This window comes from Agelaius phoeniceus, chromosome 9 (genome assembly GCF_051311805.1).
Source record: "Agelaius phoeniceus isolate bAgePho1 chromosome 9, bAgePho1.hap1, whole genome shotgun sequence".
NCBI classification, from domain to species: domain Eukaryota; kingdom Metazoa; phylum Chordata; class Aves; order Passeriformes; family Icteridae; genus Agelaius; species Agelaius phoeniceus.
This window is the reverse complement of record NC_135273.1, coordinates 15,395,260-15,416,928: the sequence shown is the minus strand read 5'-3', so window position 1 is coordinate 15,416,928 and position 21,669 is coordinate 15,395,260. Positions and strand designations below refer to the sequence as shown.

The 21,669-nt window shown below is 38.5% G+C and overlaps 1 protein-coding gene across 7 annotated transcripts in view; it reads right to left on the bottom strand.

Moving 5' to 3' along the window:
• Positions 1-1,017: 1,017 nt before the first annotated feature.
• Positions 1,018-21,669, bottom strand: part of BLNK (B cell linker) — an 88,219-nt gene continuing 67,567 nt past the window's right edge. For 6 of the 7 annotated variants that reach the window (XM_077183037.1, XM_054637102.2, XM_077183036.1 and 3 more), the window contains 18 exons: positions 21,222-21,378; positions 19,921-20,090; positions 19,372-19,453; positions 18,556-18,636; positions 17,085-17,110; positions 16,531-16,559; positions 16,099-16,194; positions 15,286-15,328; positions 12,414-12,441; positions 12,047-12,119; positions 11,539-11,569; positions 10,526-10,568; positions 9,785-9,863; positions 9,343-9,374; positions 6,318-6,397; positions 4,070-4,153; positions 2,878-3,033; positions 1,018-1,631 (listed from right to left, as the gene is read on the bottom strand). In XM_077183037.1, coding sequence (XP_077039152.1) covers positions 1,512-1,631; positions 2,878-3,033; positions 4,070-4,153; positions 6,318-6,397; positions 9,343-9,374; positions 9,785-9,863; positions 10,526-10,568; positions 11,539-11,569; positions 12,047-12,119; positions 12,414-12,441; positions 15,286-15,328; positions 16,099-16,194; positions 16,531-16,559; positions 17,085-17,110; positions 18,556-18,636; positions 19,372-19,453; positions 19,921-20,090; positions 21,222-21,378 — 1,410 coding nt within the window. In that variant the 3' untranslated portion in view covers positions 1,018-1,511. Of the gene's footprint in view, positions 1,632-2,877; positions 3,034-4,069; positions 4,180-6,317; positions 6,398-9,342; positions 9,375-9,784; positions 9,864-10,525; positions 10,569-11,538; positions 11,570-12,046; positions 12,120-12,413; positions 12,442-15,285; positions 15,329-16,098; positions 16,195-16,530; positions 16,560-17,084; positions 17,111-18,555; positions 18,637-19,371; positions 19,454-19,920; positions 20,091-21,221; positions 21,379-21,669 lie in introns of those variants that run through there. The other variant, XM_077183038.1, reaches the window with a different exon arrangement.

The following is a 21,669-nucleotide window of genomic DNA, read 5'->3' as shown; positions in this document are numbered from 1 at the left end:
ATGGTCTGTAATAGGTAGGCTTGTGTAGTCTGTATACATTGTTTCTTACTTGCCAATGTGAAATCACATCACGTTTGGGTTGCCTGTGTTGCAGAGGGAAGAAGCTGACCTGCCTCAAGGTACGTAGGGAGCCATGTGCTGAGCATCCTACTGGCATACAGTTCTTTCTAGAAGGCAGGTGCATGACTTTTACAAGTAACTGATCAAAAGCATAAGAAAGTATTTGCAGAATTCAGCCACCCTATGGCCCTAAGTAACTTGCTGAGTCTTTGCGGGTCTTAACTAGACTTGCCTTTAATGCCTTGAATATAATCCTAGAGAACACTGCTTAATTTGGAACAAAAAGAATAAACTAAATGTATATAAAGTGTCAGTTTTGGAAAATACCTTTAAGATGGATGAGTCTTCAGGTCCAGTGAAATCAAACACTGCTAGAACTAGTAAACAATTGCTCCTAAAAGTTTTTCATTGATGCAATTTATACATTCATCAAATTAATTTTTACCACTTGAATATTTGTGGAAGTTTACTTTGTTAACAATATTATAGTAAGTAAACCACTGTGATAGAACAGGCTATCACATAAAAAAGTGGGGGTTTTTTGGTGTGTGTCTCCATAAGTAAGTCAGCAAGAAGTGAGTGGGTAATTAGTTTAGCAATGATGCAATGTGCCTGGGTCATCAGCAGTAGGCAATTTAAAGACAAAAGATTTGAGAGTCATTAAGTCAAATTATGTGTGTGTGTAATATATATATATATATGATATAAAGTTGTAAAAAGAAATGTTTTTTCATAACATTGTGAAGGAGCACATACAAATATATACATTAAAACATCAACACTAGTGAACTGATGCTTTCTTGCTGGAAGGGTGCCAGAAATGCAGTCCAGCAAAGTCTCCATGCACTACTGAGTTTACAGTATTTTTAAATTTTATTTTTACATTTGAAAATACAAACAAAAATATCAGTGAAATAGGGTGAAGCTGAGGGAAAGTACAACACATGTCCATAAATCTAAAATGTTCAGATGGATTTATTGCCACTAGTCACAAAGTACAGTCCTATTTTCAACTTGTGCACAGTGGTACATTAGGTCAAGTTGCTCTAATTTCTGGGGCTGTGCACTTTACAAAGAAATTGCTGAAAGCAGTGATATGTGGTAAACATAAATTGAAAGAATAGATCACTGTGGGTATTCTCATTTTTAAAATGAAAATGTCCTTCAAGAAATCTATCTTCAAACAGCAGTCAGAGGCCCAGGCTGTGGTATGCAGTTGTTCTTCCCATGACTTTGGATACCCATGTTGTCACAGATGACAGCGCATCTGCTTTGGCTTCTTGTGTTAAACTTTCCCGATAAAAGTGACGTGGGGTTGAGCTCTATGAAATGCATTTCTTACTACTCTTGAAGAGTGTTTCCCATCATTTTCTTCTTTTAATAACTTGTCCACGTCTTGGTATATTGAAAGAAATTATTAAAGAGGTCTTCTTTTCAGCAGTTCAGTTTGATTAAGAAACTCTTACAATATATTTCAGTTTTGTTGAGTCTTTTGTGTTGTTTTGGCTGTCAATTAGAACCAGGGAGGTGCGCTGATGATTCTCTACTATTTCAGCAACACTGTCGAAGCGCTGGAAAAAGAAGACAAAAAATAATTAGTGCTGGCTTCTTTTAATGCTATATTGGCAGTAATCACTGCATCTTTTTATCTTTGCTTCTCATCTATTTGAAGCAAGTTAAGCTACTTGTTACCAAGTTAGATGCTTTGCCTTTTAGTGAGAGCACTGATCCTTCTCTTAGTTCTGATTTTAGTCATGAACAGATTAGATTTAGACAACAGAAGATATTACAGGCACCAGCTGTCCCCTCCTTTCCATTTGTGATTGTCACCTGCACAAACTGAACCACTGAGTTTGCTGTGGGCCATAGTGAACTGACATTTCATTTTCCCTGAATGTATAGTAGGCTGCAGCCTGGCTGCTCAGCAGCTGTGGCAGATGTGGTTCAGCCACCTCAGAGGGAAGGCCATGTCCAGGAGTAACAGGTACAGGCAGCCATCTATGAGACCTGTTGTAGTTACACAGTTTTAATGTTTGTCATGTTACTAATGTAAATTAGTATCCAGAATCTGATAGGTCTGTTGCTTTTCCTTTTGGACTTTGGTCAAATAAAGACTTTGGACTATCTATTTATCCTGAGATCTTTGTTGAAGACCAGGTGAGCTCCAGGCTATTATATTTTCTCTGATCTCAAAACTGGTGCTTGGAAGGCAGATAATTAGGCTATGTCAAGCCTACTTTCACACTGCTGAAAAGCCTACTCTATGCAATGATAAACTGTTTTCATTGGTATTTGTGTTCCAAGTTTCTGTTTTGCTATCACAGTAATTATCTCTGTGGCAGAGTTGATAACCAGTGATCTTTTCACTCCAGAGCTAAAGTTTAATATTTTCTTTATGTGAAAACAGTACTAACAGTAATGTCATTCTCATTTTTAGTAGTGTTGGAGGGTTTTTTTGAGCATGGCTGTTCTTCCTTTGCAATTTTCCAAGAAACATAACTACAGTTTTAGATAGAAGGTAAGTGGAGGACTGTAAACAGTCAGAAAATTTATCTAGTGGCTGCAGCTCTTATCCTTTTAACTTTATTTAAACAGATCTGAGTATGTTTTAAATTTGGTCTGTGGTTTTAGTTACAGTGTACAGGAGCTGTTATAACACTGGTTTCTCTAGCTTGACAGATTGGTCATTATGAAGGGTATATTTTTATATTCATACATGAGGAATCTTTGTGGTCATAGTGCAATATATCTTAGTCCTTGCTTATTAAAGGTATATAATTGAAAACTGTTAGGAAAAATACCCCCACATCATCTCACCTCTTCACCACTTTTTTCTCTGCCCAGTGCATATTGCCTTGTTGATTCAATGAATCGTATAGGGATGTTGTACACTCTTCTGTTGTAAAACACAACCAGTGTATATGGCTGCCGTGAGTCCTGCCCAGAACTCTTCCTTATTAGAAAAGATCCATCCTAAAGAGAGAAAAGTAGTCAGTGTATTTGGCTCATTTCTTTCCAACAACCTAGTCTGGTTTTGGTTTAACATTTTTGATTTATATTAGCATTGAACCCTTTTCTCCCATTAGAAAAATAAGAGCAGCAGATGAGAAGTAGCATGTGTTCCTGCTAACAGTAGCTTGCAAAGGCATCATTTAAGAATCAGCTTTGCTGCTGCCTGTTCTCTCCCTCAACCAGAGAGAAAATGAAGAAATAAATACACAGTGGCAGCCATCTGTTGGGATCCACAGACTGTTAGGGAATAGTTCCTATCAGTGGCAGTAGGGAGGGAAGAAAGCAGGGAGAGGTGGAGACACCCTTTCTCCAGAGCTGAAAAAAGGAGCTCACCACAGTCAAGCACCTGAACTCCTGACTATGCAGCCCTGTGCTCACTAACTCACAGTAGCCTTCACCTGGTGATAGCCCCCATTCTCTGCCCCTTTATCCTCTGTGGACTTAGGCAAGAGTGGAAATGTACTTGATGCTGAGGATGCAACTCTACATGGTCCTCCTCCCTCCTGTGACACTAGATTTTGTAACAAGAATAGTTGAGAGAATTCAAATTCTCCAAATACCCAAATGCAGTGTTGCTATTTCAAAATGCATAGCAACACCAGCCTTTCCAAATAGCTGTTTCCACTTGAGCCACTGGACAGTTGTGGAGACCACTTAAAAGCCACTGGGCTTTGCATTTCTTTTAAGAGAGTGTGCATGAGCTGTAAGATCTTCCTCAGCTCTCTAGTCTGTAATAGCATTCTTTGCAGTGCTTTGGTCTTTGAGTTGCACTAATGCAACTTTGTGTTGCAATGAAAGCCAGCATTAACTGGCTTAATTAAATGTCACCCCAATAATTCCAGGTTTGACAGTACTTGCATGGCACAGTAGTTCTGACCTGCTCAGAAGGCAACTGATGCTCTTTTAAAAATTTTTAATTTGAACTTTTAAAAATTTTTTTATTTGAACTTCTGGGGTTTTTTCCCCATAAAACAGACATTCTTTAAAAGTGACCTACCTTGTTTGATCGGTACAATGCATCTTCTGCCATTTTCCTATCACAGGTAGCAGCATACCATGCTTTACTGTGAACACCAGCATCCTAAAAAGAGAGGAACAGTGTTTCACCTGTAAAATAATAACAATAATAAAGAATATGGCCTGTAGGGGAGTTATTGCTAAATAGTGACAGCTATGAAGAACTAAAATGCAGAAAACTCACGAGTTTAAAAAAGTGTTTGCCAGGAGTTCACAGTTTTAGTTGAGTAGAGGGAGGGTAAAGAAAAACTGGGAGCATCAAAACAGTGGTAACAGATTTGTGATAGAAGGCTGATAAATGACAAAAGACAGATACCCTGAGGAAAGCAGTCAGGTTCAACTGTAGGATCGTTCTAAAGACAAAAGCTATTCCAGCTGAATTTAAAGAGGAACAAATTGTCGAGGAATGTTGAGGAATAATGCTCTTTGTGAACACAATCATGCCTGTCTCCACATGGACAGCATGATGCCTGGATAAGTTTTGCTCCAGCTTTACAGTAACAAGTTTAATGATAAAATTAATTTTCACACAAGCTTTGTCACCTCTGTACATAACAGATTAAAGGTTGCACATTATAACTGAGCTGGTCTAGCTGACTTATTGCTGCCAGAAAGGCAATGTCTTGGCTTCTCCTTTGTGCTCATTTTGTGACTAGTGGCAATAAATCCATCTGATCCCATGGTGAGATAATTCACTTTATTAAACTTGCAGAAAAAAACCCAAAAAACTTTCCTTTTTTGTTTTGTCTTTTTTTGTGTTTGACTGCCAAGCTGATTTTCTGTCAGTTTAATGACTTGGCTCAACCCACTGCAGGATCAGGAAGGAGCACCACAGAAGCTGGGAGGGGAGCTGACAGTGAGGAGAGAGCAGAGCCTCAATTTTGGGGGCATTGTACTAAATTCTTAGACTGGCTCAAGCCATAACATATAATTTTACCTTCAATTTTTTTCCATTTATTTCTCCACTCACACTATTCATTGGAAAAGGAAAGGCTGAGAGGAATTGCAAATATGAAAGTACTTGCCCACATAGAGAATGAGTCCAGTGAACAAATCTTTGTTCAACAAAAGAAGGAATCGATGACCCCCAGACCTTTCTTCTACCCCTATCTGTGGCCTATAATGTAGAAGCAGAGAGCTGCTGCCAAAGTTCGGATGGGAACCAAGCAAACAGTGAATGTCGAGGGAATTAATGACATAATTAATTGTCATTAATCTGTGAGCACCTGTATTGTAGAGGATGCTACAGCAAATGATACCACTGCATGTAATTGCTGAGAAAATAACACTAGCAGCTAATTTTTTTTAAACTAAATGGATCTTTTATTAAGTTCTGTTTCTGTCCATGGCTGTTACATAAAAATTGCAAATGTAATTGCTACAAGCTGTTTATGTAGAGTTTTCTGGATTGCTTATTTAAAAGTAATTTTTATAATAAATATCTAGTATTACATACAGTTAAATTTTTTCCAGAACTTCAACTCCTTAGTGTTCCTCACTGTTGTATTATCTTTGTCATGTCAGAGTTTAGAATGCTTACTGTTGCTGGCTCTGCATGATAGAGCCTTTGGTTTACACTCAACTATTTTTACCTTGTTTGTGACCACTAGGTTTATAAGAATGGGTTTTTGCATTTTGTAGTTTCCCTTCATTCAAAATAAGAGTAAGGGGAATAGCAGTGAAATTAAAATAACCTTGCATTTGCTTAGATCATTCAAAGCTTAATGTTGCAACAAAACACATAAAAAGAAGAAGTGGCCATAAAACTGACAGCATGAATTGTAATGAGAAGAGAGCTGTTTAAAGAAACAGAAAGGAGCTGGACTTGGGAGAGACTAAAACACACAGGGGAGGCATTGCAACATCATTCTATTTGCTTACTGCACCTTTTTTTTTCCTGTACACAATTTGTACAGCTATAAGTTAGAACTGGAGAGTCAGGAAGACATGAAACTAAAGCTTTTTGTGACTGGTAGGGTGCCAAGATTTAATATAATACTGTTTACATATTTTTCTACAGTTTGTTAAACCTCTCCAATGCTACCTGTTCTGAGCATGTTTTAATGAAAGCTAACATTCAGATTATTTGTGCTACAGAAAAGCCTCATTGCAAAAGGGGGCATAGAAGCCCTCCAGGAATGTAATTTTCTATTGAAAGGAGGTGGAAATACTATTTTAAAATAAAGGATAAGGAGATTTCTATAATATGAATTTAGCTAATACTATACCTGGTCTGCAGAACTTGAAACAGATGAAATGCTGCTGGGAGGGGAAGCACCCAAGGAACGGTTTGCAGCTTCTGGGACTTCTAGAAAAGAGAAAGAACAACAGGTATGAGTTTTCAAAGTATGTTTGCTATGATGTAAGAAATTGAATTGTTACAATTGTTACTTTGGAAGATCTGGAAACACTTGACCTTTGATATCAGTCAGGAAAGCTTTCTACTGGAAATAGATGGGGCCTATGTAAGTGCTGGGACACTTGCCTGCCCAAAGGGTAGCCTTGCTTGTGAAGGAAAAACCAGTCTGAATAACAATTTGGTTATTAGCCAGAACTAGATTCAGAGTACAGGAAAAAACCTCTTCCACCACCAAAGTGAATGAATGTAGCAATAGATAAGAAAATGCAGGAACTTGATGCAAGTAATTCTCAGTCCTGTGAGAAGCAGTCTTACAGATGAGCAAGTCAGGAAAATGAATTTTTTTCAGAGATAATTTTTCACCAATTTAGACTGCCTGAATTGTTTGTACACACGTGCAAGAAGTCCAGGCAGCAAAATGGAGAAGCAGAATTAATATAAAACATTATGATGCTTAATTGGAATAACAAAGCATAGTTGAAAATAGTTACTAGGGCTGAAATACAGATATAAGAGTTTAAGAAATCAGAAATGAAATGTTTGAATAGTGTTGCATAGTAATGATATGATGAAAGAAGTATGGATTATTGCTTTCTGGTAAAAAAATAATTTAGCCCAACAGTGTAGGTGTCTGCTATAGGTACTTGTGAACACAGCTGGATGCAAATCAATATACTAGAGAAGATCATTGTAGAAAGTTAAGTGATGCTTATTTTGTTATTATGGGAAGCTTTTTTCCTGTGTGTTTTACTTACTAGGGAAAACAAATGCTACCCTTTCTGGATATGGTGCTCTGCAGACTTCATTGTTAAATCTGCACTAATAAAATTCTGATTTAGATATTGGTTTAGAAAGCAATAGAATGTTATAGAGAAGACCATACAGTGACCAGAACTAAAAAAATGCAACTGGAGGACAAAGCCAATTGTGTGAAGTACGTTTAGAACTTCTTTTGCAGTAAAGATGCAACTGTCTGGAAGCTGCATCCCCAAGTGGAGAGGAGACATTATAGAGAGAAGTTCCAGCTCTCAATGAATTAATAATCACCTGAAGAAGGCTATTCAATATTATGGATTTTGGTTTTTCTGTCAAATTTTGACTGACTGGCTGTTAAAGCTACATCTGAAAGTAGACTGTATGAATGAAGCAAGAACTGACAGAAGTCAGATTAGTGAATTAGACCTGACAAAAGGATATTAAAATTAGTAATGAAAGATGCCTTGGCTGTGTTTAAAAAAAGTAAAGAGAGATGGGGCTTTATACAATAAGAATTTTATTGATTTTAAAGATAATCTAGGTACTAAACAAATAGTAGTTCTGGCACAGAAATAGAAATTTACAATCAAATTGGAAGCAGAGCTTAAATAACATCATACAATTGAACTGATGGGCCCAGATTACCTATGAAATTTTAAAAACTGGCACATGTAATTCAGGGGTGGTAACAGTTATTTTACATAATTTTCAAGTCAGGATGGTACCAAATAATTAAAGAATACCAAACATAACTGCTACACCTGAAGTGGAAAAAGTGACTTGAGCATCTACAGGGTTTTTTGCCTGATTCCACAGAACACAAGGCCCTAGGAGAGAATTTGAAGGAAATAACATCAAGATTTGGAAGTAAAGGTACAACTAGCACGAGAAAATATGAATTTTAGCCAAGTAGAAAAAATGTTACAGCTCTTTCATAGAATAACAGAGTTCTACAAAGAGGGGATGTGGCAGTGTACTTAATCTGGACTTCAGAGGAGCATTTGACACTGTGCCATATGGGAAATAAGTACTTGTAATGATGAAGACAGAAGTTAGCTCTAGGCTTGTATACAAAGAAGAGATGGAAGGTTATGCTCAAGGGACATCAGTGATTATGGGACCAGTGGTATGTATTATAAAGTTGTTATTGGACCTGGCACTGAATAAGATTATGCTAAAGAAAGTTTACTAATCACAGCATCATTTACCACTAGATGGACTTGAAGAATAGGTACAGTTCCAGGAGTAGTAAGAATTTATGCTTCCAGTTGAAGCACATCAGTTGTGTGATGGGAGCAGGACAAACTTGAGTGCATCAGTCAAGAGCATTAATGTGAACCATGTATTAATGTGAACTTCTCAGCACAGGAGATATAATTGCAACATGCATCAAGCAAATATTTCCAGGAAAGAGATACACTAATAACAGCATGTCAGTTTAAGCTACACCAAATGTAGATTTATATGTGCCATTCTCACCATCTGTTTACAATATGAAAGATATGTTCAGACTGAATAAGTACAGTAAAGGGCTTACAGGAAGGTCAGACAAGTGTCTGCTAACAAGCAACTAGAAAAATGTTAATCTAATTTACACTTCTGCACAAAGAGGGTTTATATACATATTACCTAATTTGTTTTTAGCTGTGAACTGAAACAAAGTCCATCTTGGAAAGCACTACTTAGAAAAGAGCTTCAGCAATTGCTATTCTAAAAGTACCTTCTTTTTTCCTTCTATAGAAAAAGAATAAATTGAATGTAATAATAATCTGTCTGTCTTGTAGACAACAGAAGCCTGGAGCAGCCCAGAAATGTCATATTTAAGATTCTTCTGTGACAAGGAAGATTGATGGAATCTTTATTATGATGGGAAATGACCCAAATTGCCTTTGCTAGGATTTCCAGTATTCATAAATATAAATGAAGCACCCATTTTCCATCAATAATCCTGAGATACTCCCTTAATTTTACTAGCTGAGCTAAGATCTTGGATACTTGACCCTCTCTTTGTATGCATTACAGATACATTAATTCCAAACTAATTAACATGCAAGGTATTTTGAAATAATTTTAACTCAGACATTAATTTGAAATTACAAGTTAGTCACATTTTAATTCGAAAACTGAATTATACTTACTTGGCAGAATTGAGGGCTTTTGGAGCAGAGGCCTGAAATAAATGTTAAGAGATTACAGAAAGGTCTGAGGGGATGGACCCAGTCCTGATAATATGAAAACTGAAAATATGCAGTGGTAGAATGTGTTCCATCTCACCCATGTGTTCATTGAGAAACATGGGTCTGATACAGGTATTTTTAAAAAATGATATCCCACTAGTAGGAATTTAAACATGTGTTTTAAATCTCCATCACCTTATTACAGATTATACCCCCTCATGCTTTTTGGTGATGGTTAAAGTATTTGTATGCATTGCCATGTTTTATTTTTTTGCCACTGTGAGGCTTCAGGAATCTCAGCTCTGAAAAAGCAACAAGGAGGCTCCAGTGAAAAGAGTGCCCCTTTGAGCCTCTCACAGCTGGTGCACAGTAATATTCCCAAGAGGATGGAAAGGGACCTTACTTTTGGGCACCACTTGGAAGGGGGGGAAGTGGAAGTTCCTGGCTGGAATTGCGCCGTCGTTCTGGGACCATAGGTTTTTCTGGAGTTTGGGAAAACAAACGGTAGAGTCACGATTTCTTCAGAAATATATTATCCCAGGTAAGGGAGTCCCAGTAGATGAGGGAGGGTTTCTTTTACTATAAATTTGGGGTTTTTTTCTGACATGGCAGCCTGCCATTGCGCTGCTGTTAACTAATTCTAGGCAAATACCTGTGCTGCGGATGCCTGCGGGGCTGGGCGGGACTCTGTGACACGGGGAGGAGGGCAGCCAGCCCAGTCCAGAGCAAGGCAGCAGCTCCTGCTGGAGCCACCTCGCCCAGGCACAGCCAGAGCCAGGATGGAGTCCCTGCCTGTGCCAGGGACTGCCTCTTGCCAGGAGTCGGCTCTGGGAGGGATGGTTCTGGCTGAGTTCAGAGCCTGTCCCTCCCTTCCCCCTTCTCCACTTCCAGGGCTCCATGGGCACACTGCTGCTCCATCACTGTGCTACATTACCCTGCCAGGAACCTCAGCAGCTTTACTGGGACTGCTTTCAGAGAACAATGATACTCACTGCAACTGAGGCTGCCCAGATCCAGTTTGAAACTAAAACCAAACACCCCTCAAAAACCTACAGTAACTTGAATGTCGTGCTGTTTGTTTCATGTTTTAGTAAAAAAAAAATTGGAAAAATGTCAACTTTTCACATTAGTGGGTATAATTTACCTTCATTTGCAGTTAAGGTCTCTCTGGAAGGTAAACATGGTTTCTGCAATAAAAGAGAAGGACAACCAAGTATTAACTGGCACTTGTGTAGCAAATGTTTATAATTTATACTTTTTGTGAAACAGTTTAGAATTGACAACATCCTGGAAGAATTAGGAGGCAGGGACATAGCCATTCTGTGAAGAGTCTCTAGTTGCATGACCTTGAAGTTTGCGATTTTGCAAAGGAGATTTGGAAAGAATCCCAGCTTGTGGGTATAAATAGATGGAGAAAAACTAAAATCTAGATGGTTCATTCTTATCTCAGGACCTAAAATCAGAAGTCTATCCCAAATACTTGAAAATGAAAATTGGATTTTCATCCGTATTGAACTATGCACACAAATATCTGAACGCATTTTCTTCTGTTTACTGGAAGTTAAACTGTTGGTTTAGCTCACAGTAAAACTGGAACCAATCTTCCACTTTTTTTTTTTTTTTTGCTTTCATTTTGAAACAATGATAATAAACTGCCAGTTTTGAAACATTTTTTTAATTAATTTCTTTGAAAATTTCAACCAGTCCTCTTACTTTCTGCAACAAGAAGTTTTGGGATATTTTTTGAATTACTGAAAAACCTCAGACAAATTCTGGTAAAATCCTGCATATTTCTTGAGCTATCACTTACATGAACTCATGTTCCCCATAAGCAGCCCTGTACATTCTGGGAATACTTCTGAATTGTCTGTATTCCTATCTATTTCTCATTTATTCAGCTCATGCACTGTGTTTATTGTTACATCTCAGGGCATTGAATTCAAACATTGCTTTGATCAAAATATTTTTCTCCTTGAGCAGAAAGATCACTGATCTTCCTTCGTGTAATAGCACCCAAATATTTCCTGTCTTTATAACTCTTTCCCCTAGCATTTTTTACATTTATCTTGTAACCAAACCCATGTAAAATTAAGTTTTACAATAAATTAAAAATATAATAGAAGTTTTGGGTGATTATGCAATTACAAGTCAACTTACTGGTGAAATTACTGCATTAGAAGTTTTCTTGCTGAAGTATGGAGGAAAAAGAAAAATAAAGAATATGGTTACTTAGCAGATACATGGATTCATATAGCAACTAAGCATCAGTTTCATTGGTTCTCAGGGTATTTCTGTCTAAGATGGGATTCACTGGATACTTGTAGCAGTTAGAAACAAAGAAGAATAAAAAAGGAATAAGGCTATTATCAGATGCAATGTGGGGACTCACTAAAGGTACTCGCACAAGGAAGCTACAACTCTGTCCAATACCTAACATGGGACTAAATCAGCCAAGGCAGCCAGCGTCTGCCATCAGTGGCAGGCAGTGTTCCTCCAGAAATAGCAAAATAACAGCTTGCCTTTACCTAGTCAGGATATCTTTCACAAACAGGAATAAATGTTATTCCTGAATTCTAATTGTTATAGGCAAGGATAGGAGTTAGCTCCTAATACACCTATTAAACCCATCCCCACCAAAGAAGTACTTTTATAGTTTTTTACTCACAGGCCCCTTGGTAATGGAGATGGAGCTGCTCCAGTGGGAAATCTGGATTCTTGTGTGTTATTGAACCTCTGACCTAGAGATGCAAGCAATATATTTAGTATGCAATGTGAGCGGTATCTGAACAGTGGATTTTCCTCATTGCCATTTTAGTGTTAATGTCATAAAGGTAAAAAATATCCACTGCTTTAATTTTTTCTTAACATGTTTTCAGTATGATAATACAAGAGAACAGTTCAGTAACACTTCTTGCTTATTGCTGACTGTACAGATAAGATTTACACTGACACACTACATTGCACACTGTATTCTGCTAACTGGTGGCATATCAGTCCCTCTCATATTGCTGTGTTTTCATCTGAATACTTACTTTCATCATTGTTGTTAGCTTCATGGTCCTGTAATGGAAAAAGAGGTTAGATTTGATATGAAGGAATTAAAAAAGGAATTACTGTGTTCAGTTTTAATTCCTTCACTACCAGAAGGACACAGAAGTAATGGAGCAGAGAAGGGCAACAAGGCTGGTGAAAGGACTGAAGCACAAGTGTTATGTGGAGTGGAAGGGGGAGCTGGGCATGTTTAGCCTGGAGAAAAGGAGGTTCAGGGGGGCCTTACTGCTCTCTACCTGAAAGGAGGGTATCAGGCTTTTCTCACAGGTAACAAGTGACAAGAGGAAATGGCCTAATGCTGCACCAGGAGAGGTTTAGATTAGATATTAGAAAAAATGTTTTCACTGAAAGGGTGGTCAGGCATGGAATGGGCTGCCCAGGGAAGTGGTGGAATCACGATCCTTGGAGGTGTTCAAAAGCCACGTGGATGTGATACTTAGGGACATGGTACTGGTGAACATGGTGGTGCTGGATTAACAGCTGGAACTTGATCTTAGAGGTCTTTCTCAGCCTGAATGATTCTTTGATTATTAAATGAGAACTGCATGAATAATCAATATGATTTTGGTATCTGTAGTAATTTTTAAAAAAATATTTGTACAGAAGGCATATAGTATCCAGAATACTTTAATGATATTATTTGAAAAATTTTAAGCAACCATCAAATTTTGAACTTTCTAATAATCTTGAGATTGCTTGTAGTAAGTATTGAGAAAATTTGGCCTTAGTTTTGTAGTGATACCTTTGGGTTCATGTTTAATTTCTGACCTGGAAGACAGAAATTTTGCAGCAGATTTGAACATACTAAAACCACATCTTCCACTGAATGGAGAAAACTGAGTGGACCCTCTTATCACCATGCTAGAACTGAAGCAATCCACCTAATTTCCTGGCTTCTTTGGGAGAGGCTTAATTTTGGCTCCCATTTCTTGACTTTTAGGGAATCAAGACTCCCATCTGGTAAGTATCTTTCAAAGAAGCACCAGTTATTAATTTGTCTGTCTTCATCTACTCAGCTAATAGCTTTTCACTAATGTTAGTGACAAATGCCTCCATTCTCTGGCTGGAGAGGTGTAATCCATCACCCAGCAGTTGGGGAAATGAGACATGGCAAATTTTTTCTCCCAGTCAGCTCAGGCCTTTGAGAGGAACAAGGGTTACAGTTCTGTGCACATGATCAGTGCTGGTTAGTGCTGACAGCAGACTGAATGGGAGCAGTTAACAGATGTTTCTGTTTTTGTTTGGGCTTTGCCAGTGTGCTGTAGCCAGGGATGGAAAGGAACAACAGAGCACTGGACAAACATCATGCTAGTTACCATGCGTTTGTTTCAAATTGTAAAGGCTGCCACTTACAAGACAAGCAAAGACCCCAGAATTGGGACTGCACTGGGTAACTCTTTCCTAGGCTGACTCTTGTGACAAACTGGTGAGCTGCAAGCACCCAGGAGCTGAATACACCCATGGTACCAATGAGTGTTTGTCTGGGAGCTTCATCTTGGAGCTGTAACTCACTCAGTGTGTGGCTCCAGCTAAAGGATAGTCTCTTTTTATTCTCTGCAAAGCTAGGATCATATCCATCTCAAATGCAAGCTTTGAAAATGCATTAATAGAGAGGTTTCAGCTGCAATGTGGCACTTGAGTCTGTTCTGAAGCAGGAGTATTCTTAGTGCTGATCAGATAGTGGAATTTCTGTTGAATATCCTCCCTTGAGATGTGAGATTTTTCTTATATTGTATTGGTAAGAAAAGCTGAGAAATCAAACTATTTCCTAAAAGAGAAATCCCAAATTTGGCACCATTTAGGATTTGTTCAGAATCCCACAGGATACAGATCTAAATGGAAAGAACTTTGTAATGAGGTGGAAGGGAAACTAAAATGCTGTTGTACATACAAACTGCTTGGTACATCTAGAAATTTAAAGACTGAAGACTATAAGGTGCTCATATACCATTTGCACTGTTACCATAACTTCTAATCCTATTATATGACCCCAAATTCCTGGTTTCAAGTGTCTAGTTTCTCTATACAGTTATTGGTAGACTGATTATTTCCTAGGGACAATTCAGAGCACAGGGCTGGGACAGGGTCTGAGCATGCAGCTTTTGGCACAGATGCTGACACAGTTGACACATTGCTCTGTTCTGGATGGTTGGCTCCTCAGGAAGACCCTCTAAACTAGAGTACAGCTGTGAGTAGAGCTATGGTGTAGATCAATTAATGGAGCTAATCTGGCTGAAAAAGATTTGCTTTTGCTCCTTTCTGCAGCTGGACAAGTTTCCAAATAGTTTGCTTAAAACAACCCAGCACAGTGGAAAGGACAGACAGGATAAGAGCAGAGGGGGCAGAGGGAGAAGAGGACTGGCTGAAACACAGCCTTAGGACCCAAGGCTTGTAATTAGTCCTTCAAGGACTGCATTTTCTAGTGACACTGGTTACTCACACTACCCAGTCTGACATTTTAGAAGGTTTCCATTTTCAGAAAGCATTAATCATTTACCATCTGAGAGGAATGAGGCTCAAGGAAAAGTGCTTCAGATTGGGCAGAATAATCCTCTGCTACTTAAAGTAAGGTTCCTGAAGTACAAGTGGTACAAGAAATTGTTTTTGTGGACTGAAACATATATCCCTTATATCCCAAAAAACATTTGAACTTTTTCTTGGATCAATACAGATGTCCAGTGCTCTTTTGCCCAAAGGATTAATAGCAACAATCACAATATTACATTAATCTGACATTCAGTCATCTGTTTCCATTATTTAATCCAGATAATAAATAGATAATCCATCTATTTAGATATGAAACACAGGACTAAATGTAACACGTTCTTTTAGAGTGGCCCATTAACTACTCACTGGTTTTGGATGAAGACGACTTCTGGGGAGAGGCAAAATATTTCTGAAAAATACACACAGTAAGTTATAATTAATAGGATTTATTTATTTAATTGGCTCAGATAGGCTTTTTAAGATCTAGAGGGAAGGAGGTCTGCAGTAAATGGATTTGATTTCAGCTCTGCACAGCTACAGTGCTTCTGTGGATGCTGTGCCCTTGGTGTGGAACTACTCTGGAACAGCTCCTGTCCTAGACCTTGGGTCTCCTGTGACTGCACAGGACCTCACCAAACATCCTCACACACAGAGTATCGTGGATGCCTGCTTCTGGGGGCACATAACATACTCTGTAAAAGAATGACCTAGAGAGGAGGCAGGGCTTATGATGCAGCTTTCTATGCCTCTGGGTACACAGGAGTGAAGTAGGCTGCACACCCAAGTATGATTTGGCCCTTTTCTGACAGAGACTTGGGATATAAACAATGGATTTACTGAGCCCAGTTTCTTGACAAGCAATTTTATACAACTGCAAAAACATCTAATTTGCAAGGGTGCAGAGATGGCTAATAGGACCTTCAACTGGCTGGCAGAGATATTTTATCCCTGTACTGGATCCCTAAAGGGTTATTTAAGAAAATCCTATCTATATGGCAAACTGCCTTCAACACAGAAGTTCACAAAGCAAGGAGAGCTTTTGGTTCTCACCTTGTCCTAGCATCTCTAGCTATTTGAGTGGCCTGACAACTGTTTATTGTTTGAAGTCTACACATTAGAGAGTAGATTTTTTTTTCCTCTGCTAATATTTCCTATTGATCGAAGCTGCTGTTAACTTACCTGGAATTATCCTGCTTCGGTGACTCTCTGGTCATGCTGTGCATATGGGAGTGCTCTGTACTCTGAGCAGGCATGAACATGAGTGGCTTAGTGAACCTAGTAATTAAACGTGAATTAAGAAAGGAAAATTACATTTAACAACAGTGAATACAAACAAAACCTCTCTGTCTTCTCCCACACCCCCTCAAAATTCTAATAAGTAACCTTAAGAGTATTTCTTTTTAGTATGTATTACATCTGGGTTATTGAAATTAACATAGAAATGGTTGATAATATTTGTGCAGATAATCTGAAGAGATATTCACTGTATGTATTTCTTCTGTTACTGTATTTCTTCTAGAGAAAGAATTACCAGACATGTAGTATCTAGATGAGAAAAAATATTTTCTGACAGTTTTAAATAATGCACAAACATTGACAGCAATGGGTTACCTGGTTACTGGTGGTGGTGATGGTTTTTCCTGTAAGAGAAAATACACTGAATTGTTTTTTGGTCACTTTTTAATTTCATAAAATAGATATTATGATCCTATTTATGTTACCACATCAAGATATTATTTTTGCATTGTGATACAGATTTCTACTAGAGCTCTGTCTGGTAATCTACATTAGGATGGGACAGGCAAGAACTCAACATCAGTAAATCTGCTTTGGCCATATGTTATGTCAGTACCAGCAAATGGGAAAAAAATTACTGTGTCAGAACTGTCATTGCTCCTCTGCTGCAGTTTTTCTGCAAAACATTCCCTTAGGCTGCTGCTTCACAGATTGGATCACTATCACAGAGGACTGGGAAACTTTCCCCTTCCCATTTACTCTTTTGAAATGGTTTGCCAGTTTTTCTGAAAAGGGAGTGTCAGAAAGCTTTAAGTGCAGGAAGAGTTATGTTCCCAGTTTTCCCTTTTGAAAGGCTGATAATCTTTTCTCACAGTCACATCTGTACCCTGCCTGAGGGCAATGGGAGTGATACTGTAGAAAGGCCTCACCTCTTCTTCAGGAACCTCGTAGACCTCTACAGGACAGGAAAGAAATAAAAAGCATTCTTTAGTGTAGCAAAACCATAGTGCATGTTACCATAAAAGCTGATCTGAATTTGTATCAGTCATACTTCTGACTCCAGAAAAACAACTTGGAGAATCTGCTCAGAATTTGAATCTGCCACCCTGGGAAAGCAACATCCCCTGTCTTGTAGGGAAAACTTCAGGTGAAGTCTGAAGGAATTCTGATATACAGTCACTGTATGAATCAAGTTTCCTCCCATTGCAAAACCTTTTTATTGTTTTGTTTTTCTTCTCATTCCCTCCCTGCTGCAAGCAAGATGAATGCTTGTGTTGTGCAAAGCTGGGTCAGTTTGGAAAAAATGTGTTATCACACCTGTAGGAGCATTTAGCCTTTCCTTGACTCAGGGAGGAAGAAATCAGGTCAGTCATAAATACAAACTGGCTCATTTGCATGGCCAACATACCTCCCTGAGTTCTGACCCACAAGTATATATTAATTCATAGATCTTGAAAGAAAAAAGAACACCAGCATCTTCACTGATGCCCAGTTTCTTCAATGCAAATAGAATCCTATTTCAGTAAATTTCATGTCAGGTTTCATCACTTTACTACACTTTACAGCACTCAAGTGTCCCAGCTCCCACCAGGGGGAGATGTTTTATTCTGCAGTAACATCTGTCAGGAGCTGGTTGCTGCTCGACACTGATTTACAGAAAGGCTGAGATTGAAAAGGGCATTTTAAAATGTCTGGAAAATAACTCACGAAGTCTTAAGCAATTCATAACAAATGTTAGTTTATGACTTGTAGCTTTTGACTTTAAAGCTAAACACATTGCTAATGAATATGCAAAGCTTTTTAAAGAATTGTGTCATGTCTGGAAAGGTTACATCCAAGCAATTAATGAGGCTGAGGATGCAAAACAAGTCTAAGTTGGAAGAGAGAGATTAACAAGAATATCTGAATTTATAAAAGCAAATAGGATTCCTCTTATTTGCTTCTGCTTTTGTTTCTTTTCCAAATAAACTGCTCTTTACAGAACCTCAATGGGAGCACTGTTATAAAGGGCCATGCAAGACATCAGCCTGTACAGAATTTCTATATGGTTAAGTCTGAAGTATTGGCTCTTGATTCCTATGGTGAAATGGGACTACTGACATACTGAGTCCTATAATTCTTTTTGCTGTATTGATCAATTTGTGTTCCTCCACTAGAGCAGAAGACTAAAAATAAATTAATTTGGGGCAAATAACTTGTTCTAGTTTTATTCATGCTTAAAATGGATTTACTGTTCAAGCTAGACAAAGCAACTGCTACAACACAGAAAAGCTAAAGGAGAACATATTTTTGTTTTACTTTAGTATGTCATAGGGTTAGTGGTGTGAATACATCAGGCATAATTTAATATTTCACAGTTTTACATTATTTTATTCTAACAGCAATGCAACCTTCACATACCTTGCATATCTGATGTAAGAGAAGGCTTTGGAGAAATAGGGGGGGCTGGCTTTGTTGTCTTCATAAATCTGTTCACAGGTGCTAAAAACATATTTTATTCATGTACATATATATATATTTGTGCACGTGTGTATATATACACATATATACTAACAATGTAACATTTATACAATAAGAATGAATATTAAGTAGGTCCAAATGACAACCTTTTGTGTGACCTTGAATAAATCAACTGAGTCAGAAAGCAGCTCTCATTTTAAAAGAGAAGGATTATTCATTATTCCAGCCTTTCTGAAGAGGTTTGATACTGTCAGAATGTCAGAGAGCAGAACTACACTCTCTTCTCTGTTTACTTTTCACCTTTGGGCTGTAGTAGTTTCATTCTCTAGCTAAATATACTTATATATAAAGTGAGATAAAAAAAAAAAAGCAAAGTTTATCTTTATCTACTAAATATCTAAAAATGCTTGTTTTTCTCCTGAAGCACTTCAGCAAACAGAGAATTTTAATGCTACTGCTCCCTTGCTTGAGAAGGCAGGTCATATGTCATGAGAAACCTCCTGGTTGTACAAGGGCTGGACTTGGAAACAGCTGAGAGAGGCAGAAATTAAACATGTCTTTCGATAGTTAAAAAATCATTTTCCTTGGCCTTGTCATAAGCCAAAGGAGCCAAGTGCCTTTTTGCAGGCTGTGATCTCTTTAATAGCTGCGTCTCCACTCTTTGAACCCTAGAAACAGACCCATTAATTTGACCCATTTTTTTTTACTATTATTCCTAACAAAGCAATAATTATAAGCTTAAATGACTAAACTCACATCTTGTAGGTAGTGACGTGCTGTCTTCTGTGGGTTGAATATAGTTATCATCATCATTGTCCACTGGCACAATGTAGTTATCCTATGAGAAATGCAGGACAAAAATCTCTCAGTTAAATGTCCATCATGCCATCAAACTGTTTGGATTGAAGCCCTGGCAGCAGTTTACAATAGTTGCCATTTCACAGTGACCCCTATTTCAGACATTTATCATCCTGTGTGGAAGGGAATCCCAAAGACTGAAATCCCTTTATTGAGTTATTCCACTGGTGTGTGGAAGCCCTCCCTTCCCTCTTGTCCTGGAGCCTTTGAGGTTACTCTTTCCCCACTGCCTGCAGCTTGTTATGGATGATCAGGAGTTATTCCATGGTCTAAAGAGCCTCCTTGATGCTCAATGCAGGCAGATATCCCCTAGGAGTCAGTGTGGTACTTGCAGGTCACTGTTAGTGATGAACAAAATGATTTGTACTACAAAGGGTAAGAAGAGACCAGCCCGTGGCATTGCTATGACATTTACACTGTTATAACAAATATATCTGTAAACTTTACCTCATCATCACTGCACTCCTTAGGCTTAGGTGGCACTTTTGGTTTTGCAGCAGGAGATGGCAATGGCATGGATGGCACACATGGTTTCTTTGGTCTGGACATGGCTGGACTGGGTGTAGTTGGGAGAGGTTTGTTGATGGGAGGAAGCTTCTGGTGACTGGGGCGATTGTCTTTTCATTTGGCAGAAAACAACAATTTTAGTAAAAATTACACATTAGCCTCTGCACTTTCTTCTACTGCTTGTGCAAAGTCTCTGCTGTGGCTGCAGCACAAGTCAAATGGCAGACCTGGGCACAGCTGGACCTGATGTTGAGATTTGTGTGTAAACAGGTCCTGTTCCCTTGCCCGGGGTAGCAGCCTGGCCGCCTGTATCTGGTGCAGCAGGTGCCCAGGCACTGGCTTCTGTGAGAACAACTGTTCAACTCCCTGGGGAAAAGGTGCTGGCTGGTGGTGTAGTGCATATGAGGCATGAGAAAAATGACAGTGGGTGGGAATGCAACATGAATTATGCCAGGTTCTCTGGGGTGTCAAGTCCTTCCCTTTACAAAGAACACACAGGTGAAGGGCTGATAAACTTCTGTGAGTACATATGTGGTATTTTAACACTTTGATGAATAGTCTACAACCAGTAACAGTCTGGTGTCATACAAAAATGAAAGCAGGCATCATGTCAATGTTTCTTTTCTCCATGTCTCTAATCTTCATTAACTGAAGCTAACTTTCATTCACTTCAATGCAACCTATCCATGGTTGAAAAGAATCAAATCAGAAAGAAAAAAATCCCTTTATACTGGACTGATGAAAATAAAATCTTGATCCTGTCCTGTTTTTTAGGATATTTATCATCCTTAGTACCAATTCTGAAGGAGTGAATATTTGGGCTACTTCTTTTACTGCTTTGAGAATAATGATTGGAGAAACAGAGAAGTTTAAGAAGGGACCTGTCTAGTCTTATGTGCTTCATCTTAAGAGTAATTGCTGCATCAATTTATGTGGATTAATTTGGAGCCTCAAGCTAATACTATCTCCTAGACCTCTGCTTGAATTTTGTCATTAGGAGATGTCTATCACAGTCTCTAGGACACATTATATTAAAATTATAAACATCACTACTGGCAATACTAACTGTTTCATGCTGTAATTAAAAAAAAATCATACCCCTGAATGCTTAAGATCTGAGTATGAGAATTAAAAGCAAACTCTTGAGAAAAGGACAGATTAGTGCATTTGGGGCCTCTTCTCTTCTGGTACTGATCAAAAAGCAATTATCAAGGTGACATACTTAACCATTCCATAACTACCTGCATATTCACCCCTAGAAATAGGGAATGCAGAGGGAATCTTCTTTTTCTCCTTCTCACTTGGAGGTGGCTCATAGCTGTCATCAGGATTCTCTTCACTGGGGACCACATACATCTCAGAGTCAGAATGGTCATCTGGATTTTCATAATCACTGTCCTAGAAAGACACAACGCCCCATTTCTCATCTCATAGCATTCTAGAACACAAAATTACAACAATGTACCCTTGAAGAGACATATCACATTCCCGTTTTGTGCTTCCTCTTGCAAAGAGGCGCTCCTGCCTCCTCCCCTTCTGCTCCTCACAGGAGCTCCCTGTCTTTTTGCTATCTCCAAGGAGTCCTTTCACCTCAAGAGCTCAGTCTTCAAATTATGGACCATAGCTTGTTTCCTTTCCCACGACAGGAAGGAATGAAAGTTCCTTTCTAGATCCAGCCAGGTGGATCTC